The 23,705-nt window shown below is 44.4% G+C and overlaps 2 protein-coding genes and 1 long non-coding RNA gene across 3 annotated transcripts; 2 read left to right on the top strand and 1 right to left on the bottom strand.

Moving 5' to 3' along the window:
- Positions 1-797: 797 nt before the first annotated feature.
- LOC136549595 (calcium-dependent lipid-binding protein-like) lies at positions 798-15,656 on the bottom strand. Its single transcript, XM_066540930.1, has 11 exons — positions 15,298-15,656; positions 15,019-15,120; positions 12,685-12,735; positions 11,783-11,903; positions 11,199-11,317; positions 11,015-11,117; positions 10,257-10,333; positions 10,087-10,169; positions 9,391-9,616; positions 8,094-8,261; positions 798-1,284 (listed from the first exon to the last, which is right to left on the bottom strand). Exons 1-11 carry the CDS (start codon positions 15,400-15,402, stop codon positions 946-948), a joined length of 1,494 nt encoding a protein of 497 aa, XP_066397027.1. The 5' UTR covers positions 15,403-15,656; the 3' UTR covers positions 798-945.
- A 1,579-nt stretch (positions 15,657-17,235) lies between these two features.
- LOC136548384 (uncharacterized) lies at positions 17,236-19,445 on the top strand. Its single transcript, XM_066539936.1, has 7 exons — positions 17,236-17,344; positions 17,422-17,613; positions 17,702-18,022; positions 18,124-18,294; positions 18,390-18,503; positions 18,582-18,644; positions 18,760-19,445. Exons 1-7 carry the CDS (start codon positions 17,239-17,241, stop codon positions 19,443-19,445), a joined length of 1,653 nt encoding a protein of 550 aa, XP_066396033.1. The 5' UTR covers positions 17,236-17,238.
- Positions 19,446-19,529: 84 nt separating this feature from the next.
- Positions 19,530-21,851, top strand: LOC136551322 (uncharacterized). The gene is made up of 3 exons (XR_010782529.1): positions 19,530-19,779; positions 19,869-20,134; positions 20,242-21,851. It is a non-coding gene; the product is annotated as an uncharacterized lncRNA (long non-coding RNA).
- The last annotated feature ends 1,854 nt before the right edge of the window (positions 21,852-23,705 follow it).

The following is a 23,705-nucleotide window of genomic DNA, read 5'->3' as shown; positions in this document are numbered from 1 at the left end:
ATAATTGGTTCAATGAACAATAGATTGACACCAGACTAGGCCATCGTGGATTTTCCTTTTACTTCAACACAGACTGCACAGCCATAGCCATTGGATGACCACAGCCATAGCCATTGGATGAGAAACGGACATTCCAAATTAGATCGTGCACTATTCATCTTCTTCCTCCCGCCCGCCGCAAACCTCCGCCGCCGCCCCGGCAAGCGGCTCCTCTGCCGCGCAACCATTTGCCACCGCTGACCCAGCCAGCAGCTCCCCTGCTGCAGCCGGCGTCGTCCACCAACCACCGGTCCACCACCGCCGAGTCAACTCCGCCCTCCCCTAATCCCAATCCCGCGAACTCATGGTCGACCCCTCGCCCCGTCGCCGGCACTGCCACACGGTTGTCCTACCCCACCCCCTCGATGTCTCCCCCACTGCCTCGCTCGCCACCAGCCAACCCTCGGGCCCCTCCCTTTCTAAGGCATCCAGGGATCCCTGAAAACCTGCTGCCGCCTCATCCACTGTCACACTGGAGAGGAGGAAGACGCGAGCGCTGTCGCCTAAGCACCGCTAAATAATCAGGCAGCTGAAATGTAGGAAGCGTGCAGTTATATAGGTCGGGAAAGCTGATGTAATTTACAGCAATCTTTACTATGAAAGTTCCTCGTTTCAATCATAGTTTTAAATAGAAGCTAAGGTGTTTAGTGGTGTATCTCTAAATCAGCTAATAGATTTAGCGGCTAAATTGTACATGAACACAAATATAGCTATAGCTATAGCGGGAGATTTAAAACATTGGTTTCAATACAACGAAGAAAATAAATCAGCATATATTTCATATAACCAGGCAGTGACTGAAACACAAACGAAGTACTACGTATAATCCTAGGTATAGCACGTTTACACAGAGTAGAATGGTAACCCTGTCACAAATATGACAATTGTCTTTCACTGTACATCCGACTATGCCGAAGGTTGATCAGGCTGGGGAGCAGTAGAGCTGCTGCCGTTCTTGCGGGACATGCTGAAAGGCCCTGTCACCGTCCTGCCCATGAACTTCCCGGCTTTACCAAGGCCACTGCCGACAGCACCAATACCAGAACCAACGAGGCCAACGCCAGCACCAATGCCAGTGCCCACAAGTCCAACACCGGAACCAACTAGTGATGCGGCACCGCCAACAGCATCCATTGTGCTACCAATTACCCCAGCCTGCTTCAACCGCTTCCTCTCCTCTATGGCTTGCTTTTCCATCTCTAGGGCTTCCAGCTGCTCTTCCTTTGTAAAGGGGTGATACTTTACCTGTAAGGGTTGAAAAATAATATATTCGTACCATCAAATTGATCATGGAATTAACTCTTAATTTTTCCAGTCAAATAATATTTCTCAAGCTGACAGTCCACGAAACTACATTTTGTTCCAACCATGACTTAAAACAATTCATTATGCCATAACATGTACCCAGTGCAACAAAGAAGCAAACTGAAGAACCAATTTTGCGAAATGAAATTAAGAGAACTAGTCAATGACATTTTTCAGTCTATACCCAAGTTGAAAGTTCTTATGCGGTGGCCAAAACAATTGGCCTCTTGATTGGAAGTACTCCCTCTGTCTAACTATATTTATGACATCAAATAAGTATCATTAGATTTGTCATGAGATATATTTTCATAATATACTTACTTGACATCATAAACATCAATATATTTTACCTATATATTTGGTCAAACTTTAGACACTAACCAAGAATGCACCTAGAATTGCATTCTTTCTGGGACGGAAGTAGTAACTTGTACTCTAAGTTGTACTTTGACTATCTATACATATATATGAAGTCAAACCCCCCCCCCCCCCCCCCTTTAGTTAATAAGCCCTGCTTCCTAAGCACTTCCTAGATAACTATGCTAGTTAATTATAGTCATTAAAGACCTTGGGCAGCCCAAGAGGTGTGTACGGCTGCCAAGGCACCTATCTGATTAGCTATGCTCTAGTGAGCTGTTTGTAATCAATGCAATGTCTACCTCTATATATAATCAAGGAGACGGCCTGGGGTTTAAGGTTGTTCAGGCTAATCAAGTCTGCGTTACCTCCAACATTTGGTACCAGAGCTAGGTTAGACACCAGAGAGCCACGAGGCCAACTCCTCACCTTCTCCACCCCATGTCGACCTCTGCTGAGCGCGCTGCCAGGCTCAAGGCCAAGGGAACCGGCGATGGAGAGCTGGGCGACTCCTCCGGCCGTGCCGCGCGCTTGAAGGCTGCAGAGGAAGCAGCAGCGCTGGCAGTCCAGGCAGCAAAGCAGGCGGCGGCTGCTGCAGAGGCGGCAGCAAGGACGGCGCAGGAGCTGCGGGCCGAAATTGCTGCTGAGAAGGGAGAAGAAGAGGATACAGAGGAGGAAGAGGAGGATCGGGGGCTGCGGACTCCGTCGCGAGACAGGAGGCGCTCGCAGTCACCACTGTGGGACCGGAGGCGCGGCCGCGGCGGCGGTCGCTACGAATCACCGCACGGCAGAGTGGTGTACCGCGACTCCGGTAGCAGCACATCGTGGCCGATGCTGGACAAGTCGAACTACTACGAGTGGAGTCAGATCATGAAGTTGAGGATGCAGGCGCGCGACCTCTGGGACGCCATCGAGGGCGGCCCTGTCCAGTTTCGCGATGACAGACGTGCACTGGAGGTGATTGTCGGGGCCGTGCCCAAGGAGATGGGCATCCCACTCCTCGACAAGGCTACGGCGAAGGAGGCGTGGGACGCCATCGCTGCGACTCGCATCGGCGTAGACCGGGTCCGTCGAGCAACGCTGCAGCGCCTACGCCGCGATTGGGAGAACATCGGCGTCAACCCCGGCGAGCAAGTGGAGGATTTCGCCCTGCGTCTGTCAACTCTGCACCAGCAGCTTGTCATTCATGGTGACAAGGACATCACTGAGGAGCGTGTGGTGGAGAAGTTTCTGCGCACGGTGCCAGCCAAGTACGCGCAGATTGTTGTCGCCATTGAGCAGTTCCTCGACTTTGAGGCGCTCACTCTTGAGGAGGTGACTGGAAGGCTCAAGGCGGTGGATAATCGCGAGGAACAAGCGCTGACCGAGCCGGTGGCCATCAACGGCAAGCTGCTGTACACCGAGGAGCAGTGGAGAGCGCGCTGGAGGAAGGAGAAGAAGGGAGATGATGCCGGTGGTTCTGGTTTCAGGAACCAGCGCGGTGGTGATGGACGTAGCCGCGGTGGACGAGGACGAGGCAGAGGCGGTGGACGTGGTGGCGGACGAGGAGATGGCAATGTTACTGGCCGCGTCGGCCCCAACACCTGCCTCAACTGCAACCAGGAGGGCCACTGGGCACGTGAGTGTCCCCAGCCGCGCCGTGAAGGTGCAGAGCGCGGCGGTAGAGGTGGAAACCGTGCTGGCCGCGGCGGTGGCAGCCGTGGTGGAGGCCGTGGCGGTGGAAATCAGGCTGGGCAGCGTGACGGGAACCAAGGAAGGCATGAGGCGCGCTCCCAGTACGCCGAGTGCGATGAAGATGGCGCTCTGTTTCTGGCACATGGCTTCATCAGCCTGGAACAGAGCACGCCGGCGCACAGCTACACGGCGCAGCACGTTGAACTTTTCCAGCCACGTGCTCGCGCCTATCTCGGCGTGCACGAAGAAGAGGTGGACAGCGGCTGGTACCTGGACTCCGGCGCGACGCATCACATGACCGGGCGCCAAGAGTTCTTTGCTGATCTGAACACTGGCGTTCGAGGAACGGTCAGGTTCGGGGACGCGTCGAAGGTAGAGATCAAGGGCGTCGGGTCTATTGTTTTCCAAGCCAAGACCGGTGAGCAGAGGGTCCTTCATGGCGTCTACTTCATTCCGGCGCTGAAGAACTCTATCCTAAGTCTGGGTCAGCTTGATGAAGGAGGGTCCAAGGTTGAGATTGACGATGGCGTGCTTCGCATTTGGGACAAGAGCCGCCGTCTGCTCGCCAAGGTACACAGAGGGAAGAATAGATTGTATATTCTGCATCTTGAGGCTGCACAACCTCTCTGTCTCGCGGCGCGCAAGGATGATGAGGCGTGGCAGTGGCACGAGCGTTTCGGCCATCTGCACTTCGACGCACTCCGGCGACTCAGCAAGGAGGAGATGGCGCGCGGGATGCCGGTGGTCGACCATGTTGAGCAGGTGTGTGACACCTGCGTTACCACCAAGCAGAGGCGGCGTTCCTTTCCGGCTGCAGCAGCATACCGTGCCCAGAATCAGCTTGAGCTGGTGCACGGTGACCTGTGCAGTCCGGTCACGCCAGCGACACCGGCGGGCAACCGCTATATCTTGCTGCTCGTCGATGACGCTACCCGTTTTATGTGGGTTGTGTTGCTGCCATCCAAGGACGCAGCAGCAGAAGCAATTAAGAAGGTCAAGGTGGCAGCAGAGGTGGAAAGCGGGCGCAAGTTGAAGGTCCTGCGCACCGACAATGGCGGCGAATTCACCGTCGCGGAGTTTGTTGCATACTGCGCTGATGAAGGTATTAAACGGCATTTCAGTGCCCCTTATTCACCGCAACAGAACGGTGTTGTTGAGCGCAGGAACCAAACAGTGGTGGCCATGGCACGAGCTTTGCTCAAGCAACGCCGGATGCCCTCTCGGTTTTGGGGGAGGCTGTGATGACGGCTGTGCACATTTTGAATCGATCCCCGACGAAGGCGCTGAAGAATGCCACTCTTTATGAGGCGTGGCACGGCCGGGCACCAACAGTCGGCCATCTCAAGGTCTTTGGCTGTGTGGCCTATACCCGGCGGCTTACTCAGCTTAGTAAGCTCGATGACCGCGGCGAGACTGGCGTGTTTATCGGTTATGCGGAAGGGGCCAAGGCATACCGTATCTATGATCCAGTGTCCCAGCGCGTGCGTGTCAGCCGCGATGTGGTGTTCGATGAAGGCCGCGGCTGGGACTGGGCATCACCGGCAGCAGGCACATCAGAAGCAGCGGGCAGTGAGTTTACTGTTGAATTCCCATGGGCGGAGGAACTCCCTGAAGCAGGAAGTTCAGCGTCGCCTTCACTATCTCCTCCGCCACATCCTGCATCGCCTGGTTTCTCTCCGGTGAATGCAGGAGAGCCTGCAGCGGAGGCAGAGGCGCCTGCGTCGCCCAGAACACCTACACCAGCTCCAGTAAGTCCTCAGGTTGAGCATGTGACCCCCCTGGAGGATGATGATGAAAGGGTGGATGCCTACCACGACGATGAAGAACTCCGCTATCGGAAGATTCACGACATTATTGGTGATCAGCCAACCCCTCCGCCGGCGCAGCGGCTGTTTGCAGAACTGAATCTCACCCATTCTGGTGAGCCTACAAGCTATGAAGAAGCCAAAGATGATCCAGATTGGCAAGCAGCGATGAAGGAGGAGCTGAGATCAGTAGAGCGGAATGGGACTTGGGAACTTGTTTCTCCCCATCCTGGTCACCGTCCAATTTCACTGAAATGGGTGTTTAAGCTGAAAAAGGATGAACATGGAGCTGTAATTAGGCACAAGGCAAGACTTGTGGCCCGTGGTTTTGTGCAGCAGGAAGGAGTTGATTATGAAGATGCTTTTGCACCGGTTGCAAGGCTAGAATCAGTGCGTGTTTTGCTTGCCCTAGCAGCACAAGAGGGATGGGCAGTACATCACATGGATGTGAAGTCTGCATTTTTGAATGGAGAACTCCAGGAGGAGGTTTATGTTACACAGCCTCTAGGTTTTGTAGTACCAGGAGAGAAGAAAGTGTATAGGCTGCACAAGGCTCTGTATGGCCTAAGACAGGCTCCTCGGGCATGGAATGCCAAGCTTGACTTGACTCTCAAGCAGATGGGTTTTGAGCAGAATGTGTATGAAGCTGCTATGTACAGGAAGGGATCAGGTGACTCCCTACTGGTAATTGGAGTCTATGTTGATGATTTGATCATCACAGGAGTCAACCAGCAGAAGATTGAAGCTTTCAAGGTAAAGATGAAGCAAACCTTTGAAATGAGTGATTTGGGTCTTCTGTCTCTCTATCTGGGAGTTGAGGTGAGACAATCAGAGAGGAGCATCACTCTGAAGCAAACCCATTATGCTAAGAAGATACTTGAGCTTGGTGGTATGGCAGGTTGTAATCCAGCCACCACACCCATGGAAGAAAGGTTGAAATTGAGCAAGGAAAGCACAGCAAAGGAAGTAAATCCAACTCAGTACAGAAGACTGGTTGGCAGCTTGAGATACCTAGTGCACACAAGACCAGATTTGGCTTTTGCTGTAGGGTATGTTAGCAGATTTCTGGAGAAGCCAACAACTGTACATCTTCAGGCTGTGAAGAGGATCTTGAGATACCTGGCTGGTACTCTAGATCATGGGCTCTGCTACACCAGAACAACAGGCAAAGCAAGGTTTGTGGGTTACAGTGATTCAGATTTGGCTGGAGATGTTGATTCAAGCAAAAGCACAACTGGATGTTTGTTCTTCCTTGGAACCAGCCTGGTCAGCTGGCAGTCTGTCAAACAGAGAGTTGTTGCTCTGTCTAGCTGTGAGGCTGAATATGTGGCGATGACAACAGCTGCAACCCAAGCTTTGTGGTTGTCAAGACTGTTTGCAGATTTGTTGGGAAGAAAAGTTGAGGTGGTGGAACTCAGAGTAGACAATAAGTCTGCTCTGACTTTGGCAAAGAATCCTGTTTTCCATGACAGGAGCAAGCATATTAGAATCAAGCATCATTTCATCAGAGATTGTGTGGAAGAAGGTAGCATCAAGACAGAGTTCATTCCCACTGCAGATCAGCTCGCTGATATACTAACTAAAGCCTTGGGCAAAACCAAGCTGGAAGAGATGAGGAGCAGGATTGGGATCAAGGAGATCAAGATTAGTTGAAGCAGGTCTTAGGGGGAGAAATGTAGTTAATAAGCTCTGCTTCCTAAGCACTTCCTAGATAACTATGCTAGTTAATTATAGTCATTAAAGACCTTGGGCAGCCCAAGAGGTGTGTACGGCTGCCAAGGCACCTATCTGATTAGCTATGCTCTAGTGAGCTGTTTGTAATCAATGCAATGTCTACCTCTATATATAATCAAGGAGACGGCCTGGGGTTTAAGGCTGTTCGGGCTAATCAAGTCTGCGTTACCTCCAACACCCCCCCCCCCCCCCCCCCCAATATTGGGTTTGAGGTGTTCCCCTAATTATTTACAGTATTAGTGCTATGTGAAGACAAGACATTTTAGATGGATGCAAAAAAATCAAGGATCCAAAGGTCTAAGCTAAGGAGGCGGCCCAGCCTTGGGCAATGGATGGGGCGTGAGGGACTCCTTGTCAGCCCTTGTTCCTAGGGCTAGGTTATTCCAGGTCATTTGTATTTGTAAGAAAAAGGTGCATATGTAATTTTGTCACCCTATGGGTGAGTGTAGCCAGGATTCTTTACCCGTTTCCCCCTTCTTTAAGATAATAATACACAGCTCTCCTGCGTGTTAAAAAACGGCCTGACAGAAATAGACAGAACCCTACTGTATTCAGCACAGCACCCACACATGGACATGCTGCATGAGTGACAGGAGGTACGAAGTAGTCAGGAGTGAGCATGAATCTGCCTGCTGTTGTTGGCTAGCGCTGGACCGCTAGTGCAGTTGAGCCATCAAGGGACAAATTGAGCCCCCTTGTCACCATTATGATTATTGCAGGGAGGAGTGCAGAGGCTGTGGCGGACAGAGGGCAGATAGGAGGTGGGGGGGGAGGGGGGGGGATAGCAGGAGTCATCACCAGCATGTTGTTGGGAATTAGGGCTGGGGTCAGGAGCACATGAGGCTGAGGCCTGTGGTGTTCTGTAGGAGATCCAGGCCAAACACAAGCGTGCATGTAAAATGTGCACTGCCCATGAAGATCTGGATGGCTCGCTCAAAGTCATAACCTAGAGTATGCGTCACATGGATTTTTCTTAACCATATGTGAGTATGTGGCAGAATGTACTAATAGACTAAGAAATACCAAGTTGGAAAAGCAATGTTATTAGGTAAACAGAAAAGGAACATGTGCACATAACAAATATGTATTTCTTATTCACAAGTCCTCTAGGATCTCTAGCTTCAAGGCTATATGCTACTCAGGTTAAAGACGTAACAATAAGTAGAAACCCACACTCACCTTAAGATGTAATGTGCCTCTATCCTTGGTGTCCCTATTTTTAATTGGATCCAGTGAATGTAACAGCTTCAGAGTGACTTCTTGGGTGATCTCAGGTTCAAGAGTGTTCACTACTAGTTTTGCCACACCCAGCCTCTTGTCTTGCTGAAGTTTGTCTTCGTCGTAAACCTGTGAAATCAACCACAAATATTGACAACAAAATAAGCCAGGTTGAATTGGTATCTCATATTGGAGCAGTGTCAAACATTAAGAATTTATACGAGAATGTCCGAATTTTGTTTTGTACAAAGGTCCAAGCCATTTCTTGAAAGTCTCAATGTACATTTTGTTTAGCAACGAAAATCGTTTGCTCCAAGCAAAGTTTATCAGACACCCACAAAATTACATCAAATGGTCAATATGCAAATGTATCACGGACAGTTAATTAGTGCCCCTTTTATTCGTCAGTTTGAACATGCTAGTAACAATACATTAGTCTAACATAATGCTGCTGGGTGAGGATTAATTAAGAACAATTTCAAGCTTAACTTAGGAATGTAAAATAGAGTATTGGGGGACTTGGGATTAGCTCTCTCCCTCTCAATCCTAGCAGACCATAACACCCTCGCCCAGAAAGCTCCACCAGGCAGCTGCATTCGACCCGCGTTAGAAATTGAAAGCCTGGCGCAGGTGTATTTTCCAGGCTGGGAACCAAACACGCCCCAAGTGCACACTGCCACCATGATCTCCACTGTAGCTCCAAGACGAGCTGTTTCCCAAGGGTGCAGGAGTGTTATGGGGAGTCAGCTTGGGGGCCAGGGCCCCATAGGATTAAATAGAGGGATTGGATCAATTATAGAGATGGATTAGATTTGACCAATGACATAGGTTGGATATGATTTTGTTATGTTTTAATTGGGCCTTCCATAGGTAGTCAGGAATCCTCTCTATATAAAGGGAGGTGATGTGCCAAGGAAGAAGGCGATGAAGAAGAACTAATCCCAAGTCCCCCAATACTCTAGTCTCCCTCCAAACCAACTTTGCCCGGCCTATCTTCCTGGCTATTGTTATCCCCTAATGACCTACATTTCATAACATAGGATGACACATTCATGTGTTCATGTAACATAATCTAATGTAAGGGGATCTTGGTGAGTCTAGTGGATTGAAAAAGGTATTGTTTCAAAGACATCGATCTTATTCTTGCATATTTTTAAGCTCCATGGTGCACTAATCCTTTTTTATGAAGATGTTTTTTCTTTGATGCAAGGGACGTTTCCAACAGAGGAACAAGACAAAAATATATATATAGAATTACCTCAAAACTGACAGATTGGGTTTCTTTGTCTTCGACAATCAGATCAAATGTTTCATTCCATTCCGGATTCAGGTTGTCATCTATGACTTTTGTTTTGACCTTAAACATTGGCCGCACGTACAGTTTCACATAAGGGTCTGATTTACCGATCATCTCCTTATTTTTCAAAGAAGTTGCTTTTACCACAGTAACAGAAAGTCTTCCCTGAGGTTTAAGCTCCAAGTCACTAGGGAGAAAGAAAAGGTAAGCTAAGTCATCAGTGCCAAATGGGATCTGATATCAGAATGTATAAAAACATTTTTCCCAGCAACATACAGAAACAAAATTATCATTAGCCCTTCTAAGCTAGCAAGAGATACCTCTGGGATACTTAAAATCATTCATAAATTGCTAAAATAATTTGTATCTAGTTGCAATTGCAGCATTAAGTGTCTAGTTAAGGATTGACTGTATGGATCTCTTTCATAACATGATGTATGCATCCAGCACATCTCTCAAATATTAAGCAAAATAAAAATGGTGTACAAAATAGATATTGGACAAGGACAACAATAACGAAAACCTACAATTTATAAATAAAAGGACTAATCAGCAGAAGTAAGTTGAGGCTTTGTTGAGCTATCTATTTTAAACAGCTGAAGTGCACATTCTAAGATGGTAAGATAAAGAGAAAATAATATGTTAAGGAAAACCCACCTTGTATCAACATTGACACCAAGTTTAACAACATGCCTGTGTGGCCACAAGAGCATATCAGAAACAATTGAATTGACAGTGTCCTAATCACAGGGAAAAGAACCATGGTTATATTTATATATTGTTGCTGGTAGGACTAGAATGTTCAAAATACTGTCTAGTCATCATACATCAATCATGTCAGAAAGTCCAGGAACTGCAGTTAGGCTTCCTCCAATGGCCTTCAGGGTGTACTGAATTTTTGGCTCTGGCTGGAGCACAAAGAACCCAATTAAAAGAAACAAATGGGAAACGCTCTCTTGATAGTTGAAATTGCTCAACTCTGGAAACGTACTTCATAGAACATTTCTAAAAAGTTTACATTATCAAACTCATCAACAGACATCTCAAAACATTTCAAAGAAATAGTGTTCTTTTTATCTGATTCTATATGGTTTCTGAGAGATACATAATTCAATTTTCCTAAATTGCCCCCCATCCTATTTTAATTTAGGCTACATTTTATGAGACTTAATATAGTTTTTCATTGGCCACTCGGGTTAAATATGGGTAGTTCAGGAGACGAATAAACATAATGGTGTAATATTGAATTTCATGCACCAATCAGTATATGAAATAGCTAAAGCTATTCAGGAAAGGTTGACAACAATTAACTTCAACGCAAACATAGACTCAAAGTAAACCACAATTTTTATCCATCAAAATTTGTTTGCCAAGTCTCAAATTCAGGAGCTTTGGCTCTCAAAGCATATTGACTATTGAGTTTCATTCACCAACCAGTTTTCTCAAAATCTTGACTGTTGAGGAAGGTGGGAAATACAGTTCATTTGGTGGCAAGGGATGTAAATTTTAAAAAGGCAACATGGTAAGTGTACTTAAAATATAAAACGTCAGATAAGAAAAGGAGGTAGTACTGGGTACTAGATACTTGCATCAGCAAGGAGAGCCACAACAACAGCAGAAATGCAAGGGATGTCTTCAGACAGTTGAAATATAACACGTATGACAGTATAGACCTGAAGATCCTTGAGCTGCAAGATGGTTGGGTAAAAATATAAGGACTTATAATCAAGAACAGTTGCCTTCCTAAATTATCGTGTGGCAAAGAAAACCTGAATAGGCAGTGATGCAACTACAGCATCAACAGCTAGGATTATGCTTGGATTACCACCCCAACGGAAATCTATATCCATGATGATTTGGCCTGGTTGAAGATTTTGAATACGAATACCTTCACAAATCACAACAAACAAACAAAACACATCATATTTTAAGTCATCCTTATGTAGTCCTGCATCAAGATTCAAGACGATATAAATGCAATTATAAATATAATTTATATCTGTTTGTCATAAATAATATGTAAATCATAAACTCACTTAAACATGGAAGTTGACATGTTTTATTAATTTATAAGCAATTTCAGCCAATCATTAATTCCACATAAAGTAATTGCAGTTACGACAAAAAAAAATCATGCCTTGATTTCCAAATATTTAAATGTGCAAAGTCAATCTTGTGTATAATATTCAGCATTCACTGTAGAGTACGAGTAACAAACTTTGTTATTTAAGTATATTATCTCCACAGTATAACTAAATGCATGTTCGAATCTTCAATTCTAAGAGATAGTACGCACCAAAGAAGAATAAACACAAATTAATAGAACTGAACATGCAACGTATAGACAGGAAACCTTCTATCTTTGGTGACACATTTCCAAGAGAAAATTTGCTGAACTTCAAAGATTTTATTCCTGGAGGCCGGTAATCATCTAGCAGTGGTTCAACAGATTCCTTAACCACTACTGTTGCAGCCTAAAATTAAATGAAAAGTAAGCTCAGCACATATGGCTTATGAACAGTAGTGCTAGACAATAAGTAGGGTAGGGCACAAGATTGCAGCAAAACAGACAGCTAGGCATGTCTTAACAAAGATGGAAATGCAAACAGCTGACACTATCCATGCCTGATGGAAACTGTAGTTATAATGTACAATTTGAAATTTTATAATTGTGGGACAGCTTAACCTATCTAGAAAAGTTAGAAAGCCATATTGTACTATTAAAAGACTTCATTTTTCAGTGAATCTAGAAAACTAGGAATCAGATAGGTTCAGTATGAATCAATCTCTAACCCAATCGCCATTGCGGCCTTTACAAATGATCGGTTAACAGTATAGATTAAAGCAAATGTCATGTACATGATCATTCAGGTGTCCTGATGCTTATTTTCAAGTCCAGCGAAGGTTTCACTAATCTAAGACGTGAACATTCAATACCAATAAAATGGAGACTCCAAACGCCAAAAACTTATTTATTTTTCATGCTCAGAATTTCTGGTCTCAACACATGGACAAAATTAACTCAAGAGGTCAGCTACGTAGAAAAATAAAACATGATCAACAAAATAAAAAAATAATAAGGAATATGATGAGACATACCAATTAAAAAATCAACAATATGAAACATCATACAAGGAATGAAGAACACTACAATGGTATATCATATGGATGATTATTACTAGAAAACATTAACAATAAGTAAAGTACTTTGCAGAACTGTAACTAAGATTAAGACTCAAGTAACTTTAAACTTACTTCTACAACGAAAGGCCAAAGTTTGCTTAGATGCTTGTTCAGCCATTTAACCTGCAGCAAACAATTAAATATTAATTCGGCAGGTCCAATGAGTTACAGAATATGTTCAGAGGCAGGGTCATAATCTCTCAATTTTATGTACAGAATGTTTTGTAGAAAAGGAAAAGAACTAGTACAAACTCTTTGCACCACCAAGATATCCTATACATAGATAAAGTCAAACCAATCATCATAGTTATTTACAGTGTGAGGAAAGCTAATAGACTAATAATATCTAAAAGGGCAGACCCAGTGCCGGAGGCTCCCACATGAGTGGGGAGTGGGGTCTAGGGAAGGGATAAACCGAGACAAGCCTTTCCCCCGCAAAATCTATGGAGAGGCTGCTTCGAACTCACGACCTGGCGACTCTGCGAGACAGCTCTCACCATTGCACCAAGCCTGCCCTTCTTAATAGACTAATAATATCTAAATATACAAATTCAATATTTGTTACTTTTGTAGTTCTGTGATGATTCAAGAGGTGATTCATAATATACAAATTCAATATTTGTTACTTTTGTAGTTCTGTGATGATTCAAGAGGTGATTCATAAAAAATTTCACCCTTCAACTTCCCCCACTTAGTGGAAAATGCCTATCCGTGTTGTGTTGGTTCACTAAAGAAATGTTCTAGTTCTTAGTAATTGACGGCCAAACCTGTGTTCAGTAGTCAAAGAGAATAAATCATGGAATAACATAAACTAATAATTAGCTTGTATCGCTCTTCCAACTTCCATGGTTACTCTCCTAAGAGTTTTGGAAAGAACCTCCCTATGAAGACAGGAAACTAGCGACGGCCGATAGGTTTACCCTTTTTATGTCTTAAATGAATTGTAAGCAATCACTTTATGAAAGGAAACATGAAGCAGATATGTTTGCTGAATGTTCAAGACCAAAGTCTTTTGATCAATCACGTAATGTCATGTATACACTAAGCTGCGAAGGTGTCAAGGTTAAAACTAGGGAAGGAAAATGAAACAAAGTATACCCCGGCATATCTACCCAAAAACAAAACTTGATGGGCCAGCTTAGGCTAGCCACAAGCTTTATCCTTGCCCACTACTCCATCCATCCCACTGACAGCCTACATCCAATAGCTGAGCGCCAAACATCCTAACCCCAAACACTGGATGCATATGGAGCCTGCATCAACTCTTCTCATCACTCTGACCGCTGGGGCTCTTAATGATGGCCAACCAGGTTGCCACTACTGTGCAGATCACACAAGTACACGACTCGTCAATGCATGCCTACCAAATGTCTGCAGTTTCATCGCCATGTTTCAGTGCTTACAGTATCACTAAAAAAATGTTTACAAAAGTTACATGGTCAAGTACAAACTGCCAGGCCATTAATATATATGCAAAGAGCTTCTATCAGCCAAGTTCACATATCAAAAGATGCACAATAGTATTGGGAGAGGATGCTTTGGGAAGATATAAAAAGTGTTGATGGTGCAGTTATTTTCTTCCGATATAAATAAAGTTTGTAGCAGATGTAGAATAAAGTTCGTAGCAGGTGTAGAACATTTGATTTTTTTAATGAGCATACCATATTTTTCCTAATATTTCTGTGTCGTCATGGATGATGCACAACTTTCATATCAACTATGCATTTTCGTTATATTATACCTTTTTGTATACCTCGGTGGATAGAATTTGGCAGTTACTATTATGCAATTAGATTTAACCCAGAATACTTGGACTCTAGTCACAAAAAAAAAAAGTGTACTTGGACTCTGTGTTTCACCATTGGCTATGCTGACAGTGCCCCATCCCCATTACAGAATCACGGCACCAGTAGCTGCTGAACCTACAATGGATGTGCATCAAATTGACAGCAGCCACAAATAGCCCCAAGGTGCTCAAACCAGCCCTAGTGGCTGCTGTGCTGCAACATATTGCTACCCTAAAGCATCAATTGCACTCACCTCAAGCCCTCCAGAATTCAATATCACCTGTGATCGGGTCAACTACAAACTAAGAGCCTTAGATATCCCCCATCCACACAACCAATTTGATGTATATTTTTTAGCATTATCGATGAGTTAGCCAAGTGTCTCCACTTGTGGTAAATTAAGCAAGGGTTAGGCTGTCAAGAGACTCGCTTTGTGAGACCCCAACTTCTGTTAAGCTATGCATTCGAACAACTACAATTAACTTCCTACAATTTACCAGTTGTGGATCCAGGGGTGAGGTCACAAACACGAGACGATAGACATGAGACACCACACCAGAATGGCTGAACTGAAGGCAAGGGGTGTTGACATTTTAGTAGTGGCGGAAGTGCTGCCAACCTGCTCAAACTGCGGGAAGGATATCCACTCCGGGAAGCTATCACCGCACAGCTTCCTGAGGTCGTCCCTGGTGAGAGAGCCGAGCACCTTGATATCCGCAGCCTGCAGCAAGGAAGAGAGAGAGACACACAACGGAACTCAAATCCCGCGAAAACCAAGCCTCACACACAGCTACTCCTGAACTGAACGATCCAACTCCACGGTGTAGCGAGAACGGGGACGAGGCACACACATTCCCGTCTCGTCGGCGGCGGCACAACCCTAACCAAACCAACTCACCTTAGCGATGCGCTTCGTGCTGCGCCGGCGCATGACGCGGCTCCAGCCGGCCATGATGGCGACGCCGACCATGACCCCCATCACCATGCCGGATATCAGCCCCATCCTGGCCGCCGCCGCCGCCGGCCAACTTCGCTAAGCCTAGAGGACGCCTCGGATCCCCCTAGCTCATGGAGCGAGCAGCGACTGAGATCTGGACGACGCGAAGAGGGGAAGGGAAAGGGGGCGGCAGGTTGCGCTTTCGTCTCGCGTGCGTTTGCGTTTCCGCTCGGTTTTGTGGCTGGGAGAACGGGGAAGAGGAGGAGGGAATTGATTGCTTGGTTAGTGGGGTGGCCAGAGGAATGAGCTGTTGGCTTGCTGGAGCGGGGCAAGGAGGTGGCCAACTTGACTTGGCGATCTTGAGGGGAGGAAAATGAGGTCAAAGCAGAGTCGGCAGCGGCGGAAGGGGCACGGGCACGCCGTGTCGTATCCGCGGATGGGGATCCGGATTCCGGAAGGGCCTCGTGAGCCGGTCTTTTTTTGCTTTTTGTTTTACTAGCAAACATATTAATATTAATATTAATATTTTGGCTTTTCAAGATTATCGCTTTAACGATATATCTAGACATAGTATATATCTAAATGCATAATAAAAAAATTATATTTACAAAAGCCAAAATATTTTATAATTTAGAAATGGAGGGAGTAGCAAATATGATCGTATGTTATACTCATCTCAATACGTATTAGAATTAGACTATGTATCATTGATGGAGACGTGTTATTCTAACTTGCATTAGCACGGGTCATGAATCAGGATCAGGGCGCAAGAATAGTTTAGAACGTAAAAAAAGCAAAATAAAAAAAAAGTTAAAAGAGTTTTTTGTGTTAGAAAAACTCGTCATCTCGGATCCCCTCTCTGGTTCCCGTTCCTCCCAATAGCACGTGAAAACGTGAGAGGTTGATGGAGATAGTCTTGTTGCCTTTTCCATGAGCACACACAAAGAAACAAGACATAGAGGCACATAGACATATGGTGGAGCCAATTCTCATCTACTCTACTAATACACTATCTTTTCTTTTCTACGTCCACACAAGAAAACGACTCCCCACTGAGATGTCTCCTCTAAGTCCACCCAAAAAAGTGTACCCAGGAAAACAACACATTTCAAACGAACCGTCCAGATACACTCTAAGCCTTCTCTCTCCTTACTCATTACACAATCGAGGGCCTGGATTGAGTGTATCAAATCTCCTCATTCTCCCCCACACCCACGTCATGCAGCCCCCACCGAGTATTACGAACGCCATGCCGCCAAAAATCACGGAACTTCTCGGACACGCACGGAGGCGGAGGAGGCGCTGCTACTCCTGCCGCGGTCGGCGGAGGAGGCGAGTAGGCAGTGATCGCGCGCGCGGCTGCCGAGGTTGTCGCGAGCGAGGATCAGGGTGCACCGGCGCCGTTGCATACGTCTCGCTCCTGCCGCGATCGTCGTCTCCCGCAACCGCTACGATCACGCGCGCGAGGAGGACGCGTGGTCGGCAAGGTGGTCGCGAGCGAGGAGATCAGGTATGCCTGTATACTTCGATCGTCAAACATGTTGCCGCCGAGATGGATCCATGCCGCCGTATATATGTTCCATGCCCAGCTCCTGTCTTTGTTCTGAGATCACATCTCTAAACACATGCATACACCTAACTATGTATATACGTATAGATGCGTATAGGGTACATGAATTTTTTTATCTTTACTTTTGATCATAGTATATATGAAACTACAAAATGCAGATTTTTTTCTGAAGTACTATCGGTCACTTGCCGAGGCGGTTCAGATGTTCAGAGATGTAGCAAGTATGGTAGAAATTTTTTTCATCTTCACATTCAAAGGTTCAGATTAGCATTTAGGCGGTTCAGATGTGAGTATTCAAATAACCACTGGCGGCAAGATATATCATGATTCTAATGGACATGTCTATTATATTATTATTACTAGCCCTTGACGGCAAAATGGGGACGCCAGGAGAAGGCCGCACTGCGTTCAGCGATGTAACAAACATACCTACTCCAGGTATTTTCATACACTCATATTTTTTATATAAGCCATCATCTATAAAAGTATATAAATAAACAAGGCCATGTCAACAGCTTGCAGCGAAGAACAACGCAGGAGAGAGGAAAGGAATAGAAAACAACGTGAGTACCGCACTATGATTAGGGCTCAAGAAACAAGCGAGCAAAGGGAGGAGAGAAATAAGAGGCAGCGGGAGTACCAGCGGGACTACCGTGCTCGGCGAAATGCACAAACAACGGCACCTCCTAATGCACCAGATCAGCCAGGTGCTAAAGAATGCTCTTTGCAGGTCATCTGATTGCTATCTTTTTATTATTAATATTACTTGCTGACCTTGTCTTATTACTTCAACAGCAGCGCAATATCCAACTTATGGGACAACGACATCAGCCGTTTTGCAACTAATTAATGAAGGATATTTTTCCGCCCCAAACATGAATTCTATTGACGTTAATATGACCCCATGTACGTCAATTCAAGGAGTGCAGGAATCACCATTTCAGACGGGGAATTTCGGAATTTTTACTGGCCCAACCTCGGTTCAGGACAAAGAAAATCAAACCCCATGCGATGCTTCGGAATGGTTGCATCGAAATGATAACTACATCAGACCAAGGCAACAAGTATGTGGGGATATCGCAATGGAGTCGTCTGCTCAGATGGTTCAGGATCCAGGTGAAACAATAACTGGAATTTTATAGTACCTACTAATGATGCTTTTTTCCATTTTTTACGATTTATTTATATCTCACCATATCAACCAAATTATTAAACAGAATCCAGTTCAAGTGCCAATCAATTGCGGAGAAATAGAGAAAGGTACAACAATCTTGAAGAATCGATAAAACAAGAATTATTGGATAAAATGCGAGGCTATACAAGGGACAGGAGAAATATTGCACATCAGTCCATTCAGCATACTCCAAGCAGCAATGCCCAGCCCACAGGTTGCTTGATTCATTTTTCTTCCAATCCATAGTTTCATATATGTAAATTTCTGATGTTAATTATATAACTTTAACCTATAATAACTACTATACAGATGGGACACCAGCTCTTCGCACGTTACATGCAAACATCGATCGGGTAGATGAATATGACACTACCTTGTTCCAGCCGGCAAACAACGAGATACAAGAATCTGATGATGAAGGAGGTGGGTTGCTTTTTAATGACACAAACATGACTGCATAAGAGTTAGTTTTTAACATACCACGTGCTGCCCATGCAACAGATCCCCGGAAAGACATGGAACATCAGAGCGATGACGACGAAGCTAGGCAATTCCACAGGGAAGGTATCGCCTCACGTCGACCATAAATCATTGTGTTTTTAAATATATATATATATATAATAATAATAATATTAATTTTACCACGTGCGTTCGTAACCACTTCATAACTCTCATGCAGATGACCAATATGAGTCATACCGTATATATGCCAATGGTGTTGCTGGTACTGACGCTGATGATCCGTACGACTACGTCTACCATGATATACCAGACCAGCACCATGTTTTGAAAAAGGTGCCTAATTGCAGACACTGTGGGGCCATACGGTTTGAATATGAACCGCCAGGGTTTTGCTGCAGAAGTGGAAAGGTTAAAGTGCATATTCCTGAAGTGCCGGCTGATTTAAAAAGGTTATTTACTAGCCAGGTAGATGCTGATGCAAAGTATTTCAGAAAACACATACGTTACTTCAACTCTCATTTCTCTTTCACGACCCTTGGGGTTAGTGTGGATCGTCGTGTTGCCACCGCAGCAGGCACTGGTATCTATACATTCCGGGTGCAAGGTTCCTTGTACCACCGACTTGACCACTTGGTGCCAGGTTCCAAAGGGCCACGCCACATGCAACTGTATTTTTATGATACAGATGATACCTTAGCACATAGGACACGGAGATCTCCTGACCTGGATATCAACCTCATAAGAAATATTCTTAGGATATTAGCGGACAATCCTTATGTTCAAACATTCAAGAGGGTTGGGGCCATACCAAATCTTGATGACTATGTAATTGAGCTAAACACCAATGTCACGCCTAACCAAAGAGGTACCTTCTCTACCACACTACATGAGTTTCTGTTGTAGTTACAAACTAAGCTTATATAATTTTGTAGATTATATGTTCACCCGTGTTTTGCTATGTTTACAAAGGTACAATGCACCGACGACATCACAAGTTGCTGCTATCTGGACCGAAGGAAATGACCCACAGAGATGCTTTGATAGAAGTGTGCTTGTGTATGCAACAGGAGATCGGGCACTGTATATTAAACCATACCAGGGTTGTTATGATCCATTGTCATATCCTTTATATAATCCTGGAGGACAGACTGGTTGGAACAAATTTATGCCCTATACTGACGTGGCACAATGGCGGACACACCAACTTATGTGCAAACATTAGAACATGACCCCACAGGTTTAGACAAATCCTTATATTAATTGAAATTTATATCTAACTAACTCATGTGCTACAGAGTTTCCCTAATAATTTTTCTTGCTACATAGATGATGCTGAAAATGTCGCTGACATACAACAAGGTGAAAACTTGGGTAGCCTGATGGAGGAAAATTAATCTGGAAAATATGTCACTGCTCGAGAATACTATTGTTTCTTAATGCAAGTTCGGCGGGGTCTTTTTAACATCCTGTTGTTTGGAGGACGACTATTCCAACAGTGGGCTGTTGACATGTATATAAAGATTGAGTCCATGAGGATTGATTGGTATGCTAACCCAGCAAACCAAAAACTCATACGGGCGGAACTATATCAGGTGAGGCAAATGTTTTCTTTGCAAAATATGTCGTACACTACAACTAAAAAATGATTTATTATTATTATAATTATAAAAGTCGATCATTGATAATTGTGTTCATGTAGGGTCTGGTTGATGTTGTTTCAAATGGAGAAACCAGGGCTTCTGAAGTTGGCAAGAGAATTGTGTTGCCACATTCTTTCCCGGGCGGTGATCGTGACATGATGCGATGGTACCTTAACGCAATGGCCATTGTGCAGCATTTTGGCAAACCAGATTATTTCATCACTATGACATGCAATCCGCAATGGCAGGAGATCACAGAAAATCTAGAGCCTGGCCAGGAACCACAAGATAGACCTGACTTGGTGGCAAGAGTATATAGGGCCAAGTTATGATCATTGATGGATTTGTTGACCAAGCAAAAGTACTTTGGAGATGTTGCAGCCTATGTGCATGTCACGGAGTTCCAAAAAAGGGGTTTGCCGCATGAGCATATCCTGTTAATTATGAAATCAACAAGTAAATTGACAAACCCTGATGCATATGACAAGGTTATTTGTGTAGAGATACCAGACAAGGATAAGTACCCAGTGTTGCATGGACTTGTGATTAAGCATATGCTGCATGGTCCGTGTGGAGCCTTGAATAGAAAGTGTCCTTGTATGATTGATGGAGCCTGTCGGTTTCAGTATCCACGGCAATTTTGTGATGCAACACAATAGGGCAAAGATTCGTATCCTTTGTATAGGAGGAGAGATGATGGACGTCGAGTGAAAATTAGAGGGGCTGAGTTAGACAATAGGTGGGTGGTGCCATACAATCCAGGACTTCTTATGAGGTATAATTGCCACATGAACGTTGAAGCATGCTCAAGCATCAAAGCTTGTAAGTACCTGTTCAAATATGTATACAAAGGCCATGACCGTGCTTCATTCTCAGTTGAACCTGCTGGAGTTATCAATGAAATCCATCGGTACCGTGATGCACAATACATATCACCCCCCGAAGCTGTATACATGATTTTTAGTTTTCATCTTTTTGGTGTATATCCCTCAGTTTTGCAGCTCCAGTTACATCTACCAAACATGCAGTCTGTCATTATTGAAGAGTCTAAAAACCTAGAAGATGTTATCCATAGGCCATCTGCCACTAGGACTACACTCACGGAATACTTCAACATGAATCGTGCTGATAGTTTCGCAAGGACATTATTATATAGGGAGTTCCCAGAACACTACCGGTGGATCAGTGGTCGCAAGGTGTGGCAGAGAGGAAAGAAACAGCTAGGACAGATTGGTAGGGTTGTGTATGCGCACCCAGCAGAGGGGGAGAGATATTTCTTAAGAGTGCTCCTAAACCATGTAAGAGGTGCAACCTCATTTGAGGATTTAAGAATAGTGTCTGGCATCACATACTCTACATTCAGAGAAACATGTGAAAAGAGAGGGCTCATTGAGACAGATAAGTCCCTTGATGATGCCTTGAGTGATGTTGAAACTTTTCAAATGCCAGCCGCACTACGCAGATTATTTGCAACTATACTTGTATTTTGTGAGGCCACCAACGTGCGCGAGCTATGGGAAAAATACAAAAATCAATGTCCGAGGATTATAAAAGAGACAATTCTAACATAGCTATGGTCGAGCAAATGGCATTGAGAGACATTAGAGAGATGATTCAGTCGATGGGGAAGGAGTTTAGAAGTTATGACCTTCCTGAGCTCAATGATGCCGATAAGTTTCATACAAACTAATTCCATCCCTTTCGTTATTTCTTCTTCTTCTTTTGATAAATAATTGGACATTTTTTAGCCTGATTACATTTTCCTCGTTCCATCATAACTGACTTGTATTACTTTCTATCGATCAACAGTTGAATTTTCCAATGACACCATGAGAGAGGTCAGAGAGGAGCTTTCCATACAAGTGGACCAAGAAGATCTGGATTTATATAAGTCACTTAACATCGACCAGCGAGCAAGATTTGATGAAATTATACATCATGTATTCAATAACAAGAGCCGAGTGTTCTTCGTTGATGGTCTAGGAGGAACAGGAAAAACATTCCTATACAAGGCGATTCTTGCCAGAGTGCGCTCGGAGGGATTAATAGGAATTGCTACTGCAACATCTGGCATAGCAGCATCAATATTGCCTGGAGGACGCACAACACACTCAAGATTCAAAGTTCCCATTACACTTAAAGAGAATAGCACGTGCACCTTTTCAAAGCAAGATGGCACCGCTAAGTTACTCCGTATGGCATCCTTGATTATATGGGATGAAGCTGCTATGATAAGGCGTCAAGCAGTGGAGTGTCTTGATAGGTCTCTCCAAGATATTATGGGCTGCACCTTGCCATTTGGGGGTAAGGTTATGGTGTTTGGAGGAGATTTTAGGCAGGTTCTTCCGGTAGTTCCACGTGGAAATAGTGCACAGGTAACTGCTACGTCATTACAAAGATCTTATTTGTGGGACAATATGCACAAGATAAGATTGACACGTAACATGAGGGCTCAAACTGACCCATGGTTTTCAAGTTACCTCCTTAGAATCGGTAATGGAACTGAAGAAACCATCAGAGATGATTATGTTCGCCTGCCAGAAGATATTGTGATTGGTTATACACATGATAATGAAGATTCTATCAACATGCTCATTCAGAATGTTTTCCCATCACTTGTGCAAAATGCGAGATTAGCACAATATATGAGCACACGTGCCATCCTTTCAACAAAAAAATGAGCATGTTGATTAACTAAACTCAAAGATGATTGCCATGTTTCCAGGTGAGGAGAAGGTTTATCATAGCTTCGACTCTGTTGATGATGATTCAGTTAACAACTACCCAATTGAATTTCTGAACTCTATTACTCCAAATGGTCTCCCTCCACATGTGTTGAAAGTAAAGACCAACTGCCTTGTTATTCTACTCCGCAATCTTGATCCTAATAATGGCTTGTGCAATGGAACAAGACTAATGGTTAGAGCATTCCAAGACAATGCAATTGACGCAGAAATTGTTGCTAGGCAACATCAAGGAAAGAGAGTGTTCATAACTAGGATCCCTATGTCTCCATCCAATGATATTTCACTCCCATTTAAGTTGAAGAGGAAACAATTCCCAATTCGGTTGAGTTTTGCAATGACCATCAATAAAGCGCAAGGGCAAACCATTCCAAATGTTGGAATATATCTTCCAGAACCTGTGTTCTCACATGGACAACTTTATGTTGCATTGTCGAGGGGTGTGTCAAGATCAACGACAAGAGTTTTGGTGAAACCAAATCAGGAATTAGATTGCAACTTCACCAAAAATATTGTTTATAAAGACGTCCTAAACTGTTGACTAATGGTGGGTGTACTCAAACATTTTCTATTTTTATTTAGTATTGAATTTTTTAAACCACAAATAATTTGTGACGTCGCACTCTTTCTAGGATTGATGCCTTCTCAACCTTTGCTTACTCCATGGGACATACGACCTTATATCGTCGTTAATTTATAATGTAAAAATAATATCATGTCAGTTTTGTAATATGCCATATACAACCTTATTGTGCCTTCTTATGAGTGTGCTACAGAAT

This window comes from Miscanthus floridulus, chromosome 4, assembly GCF_019320115.1.
Source record: "Miscanthus floridulus cultivar M001 chromosome 4, ASM1932011v1, whole genome shotgun sequence".
Lineage (NCBI taxonomy): Eukaryota > Viridiplantae > Streptophyta > Magnoliopsida > Poales > Poaceae > Miscanthus > Miscanthus floridulus.
The sequence above is the reverse complement of the archived record's forward strand: the minus strand, read 5'-3'. Positions and strand labels throughout refer to the sequence as shown.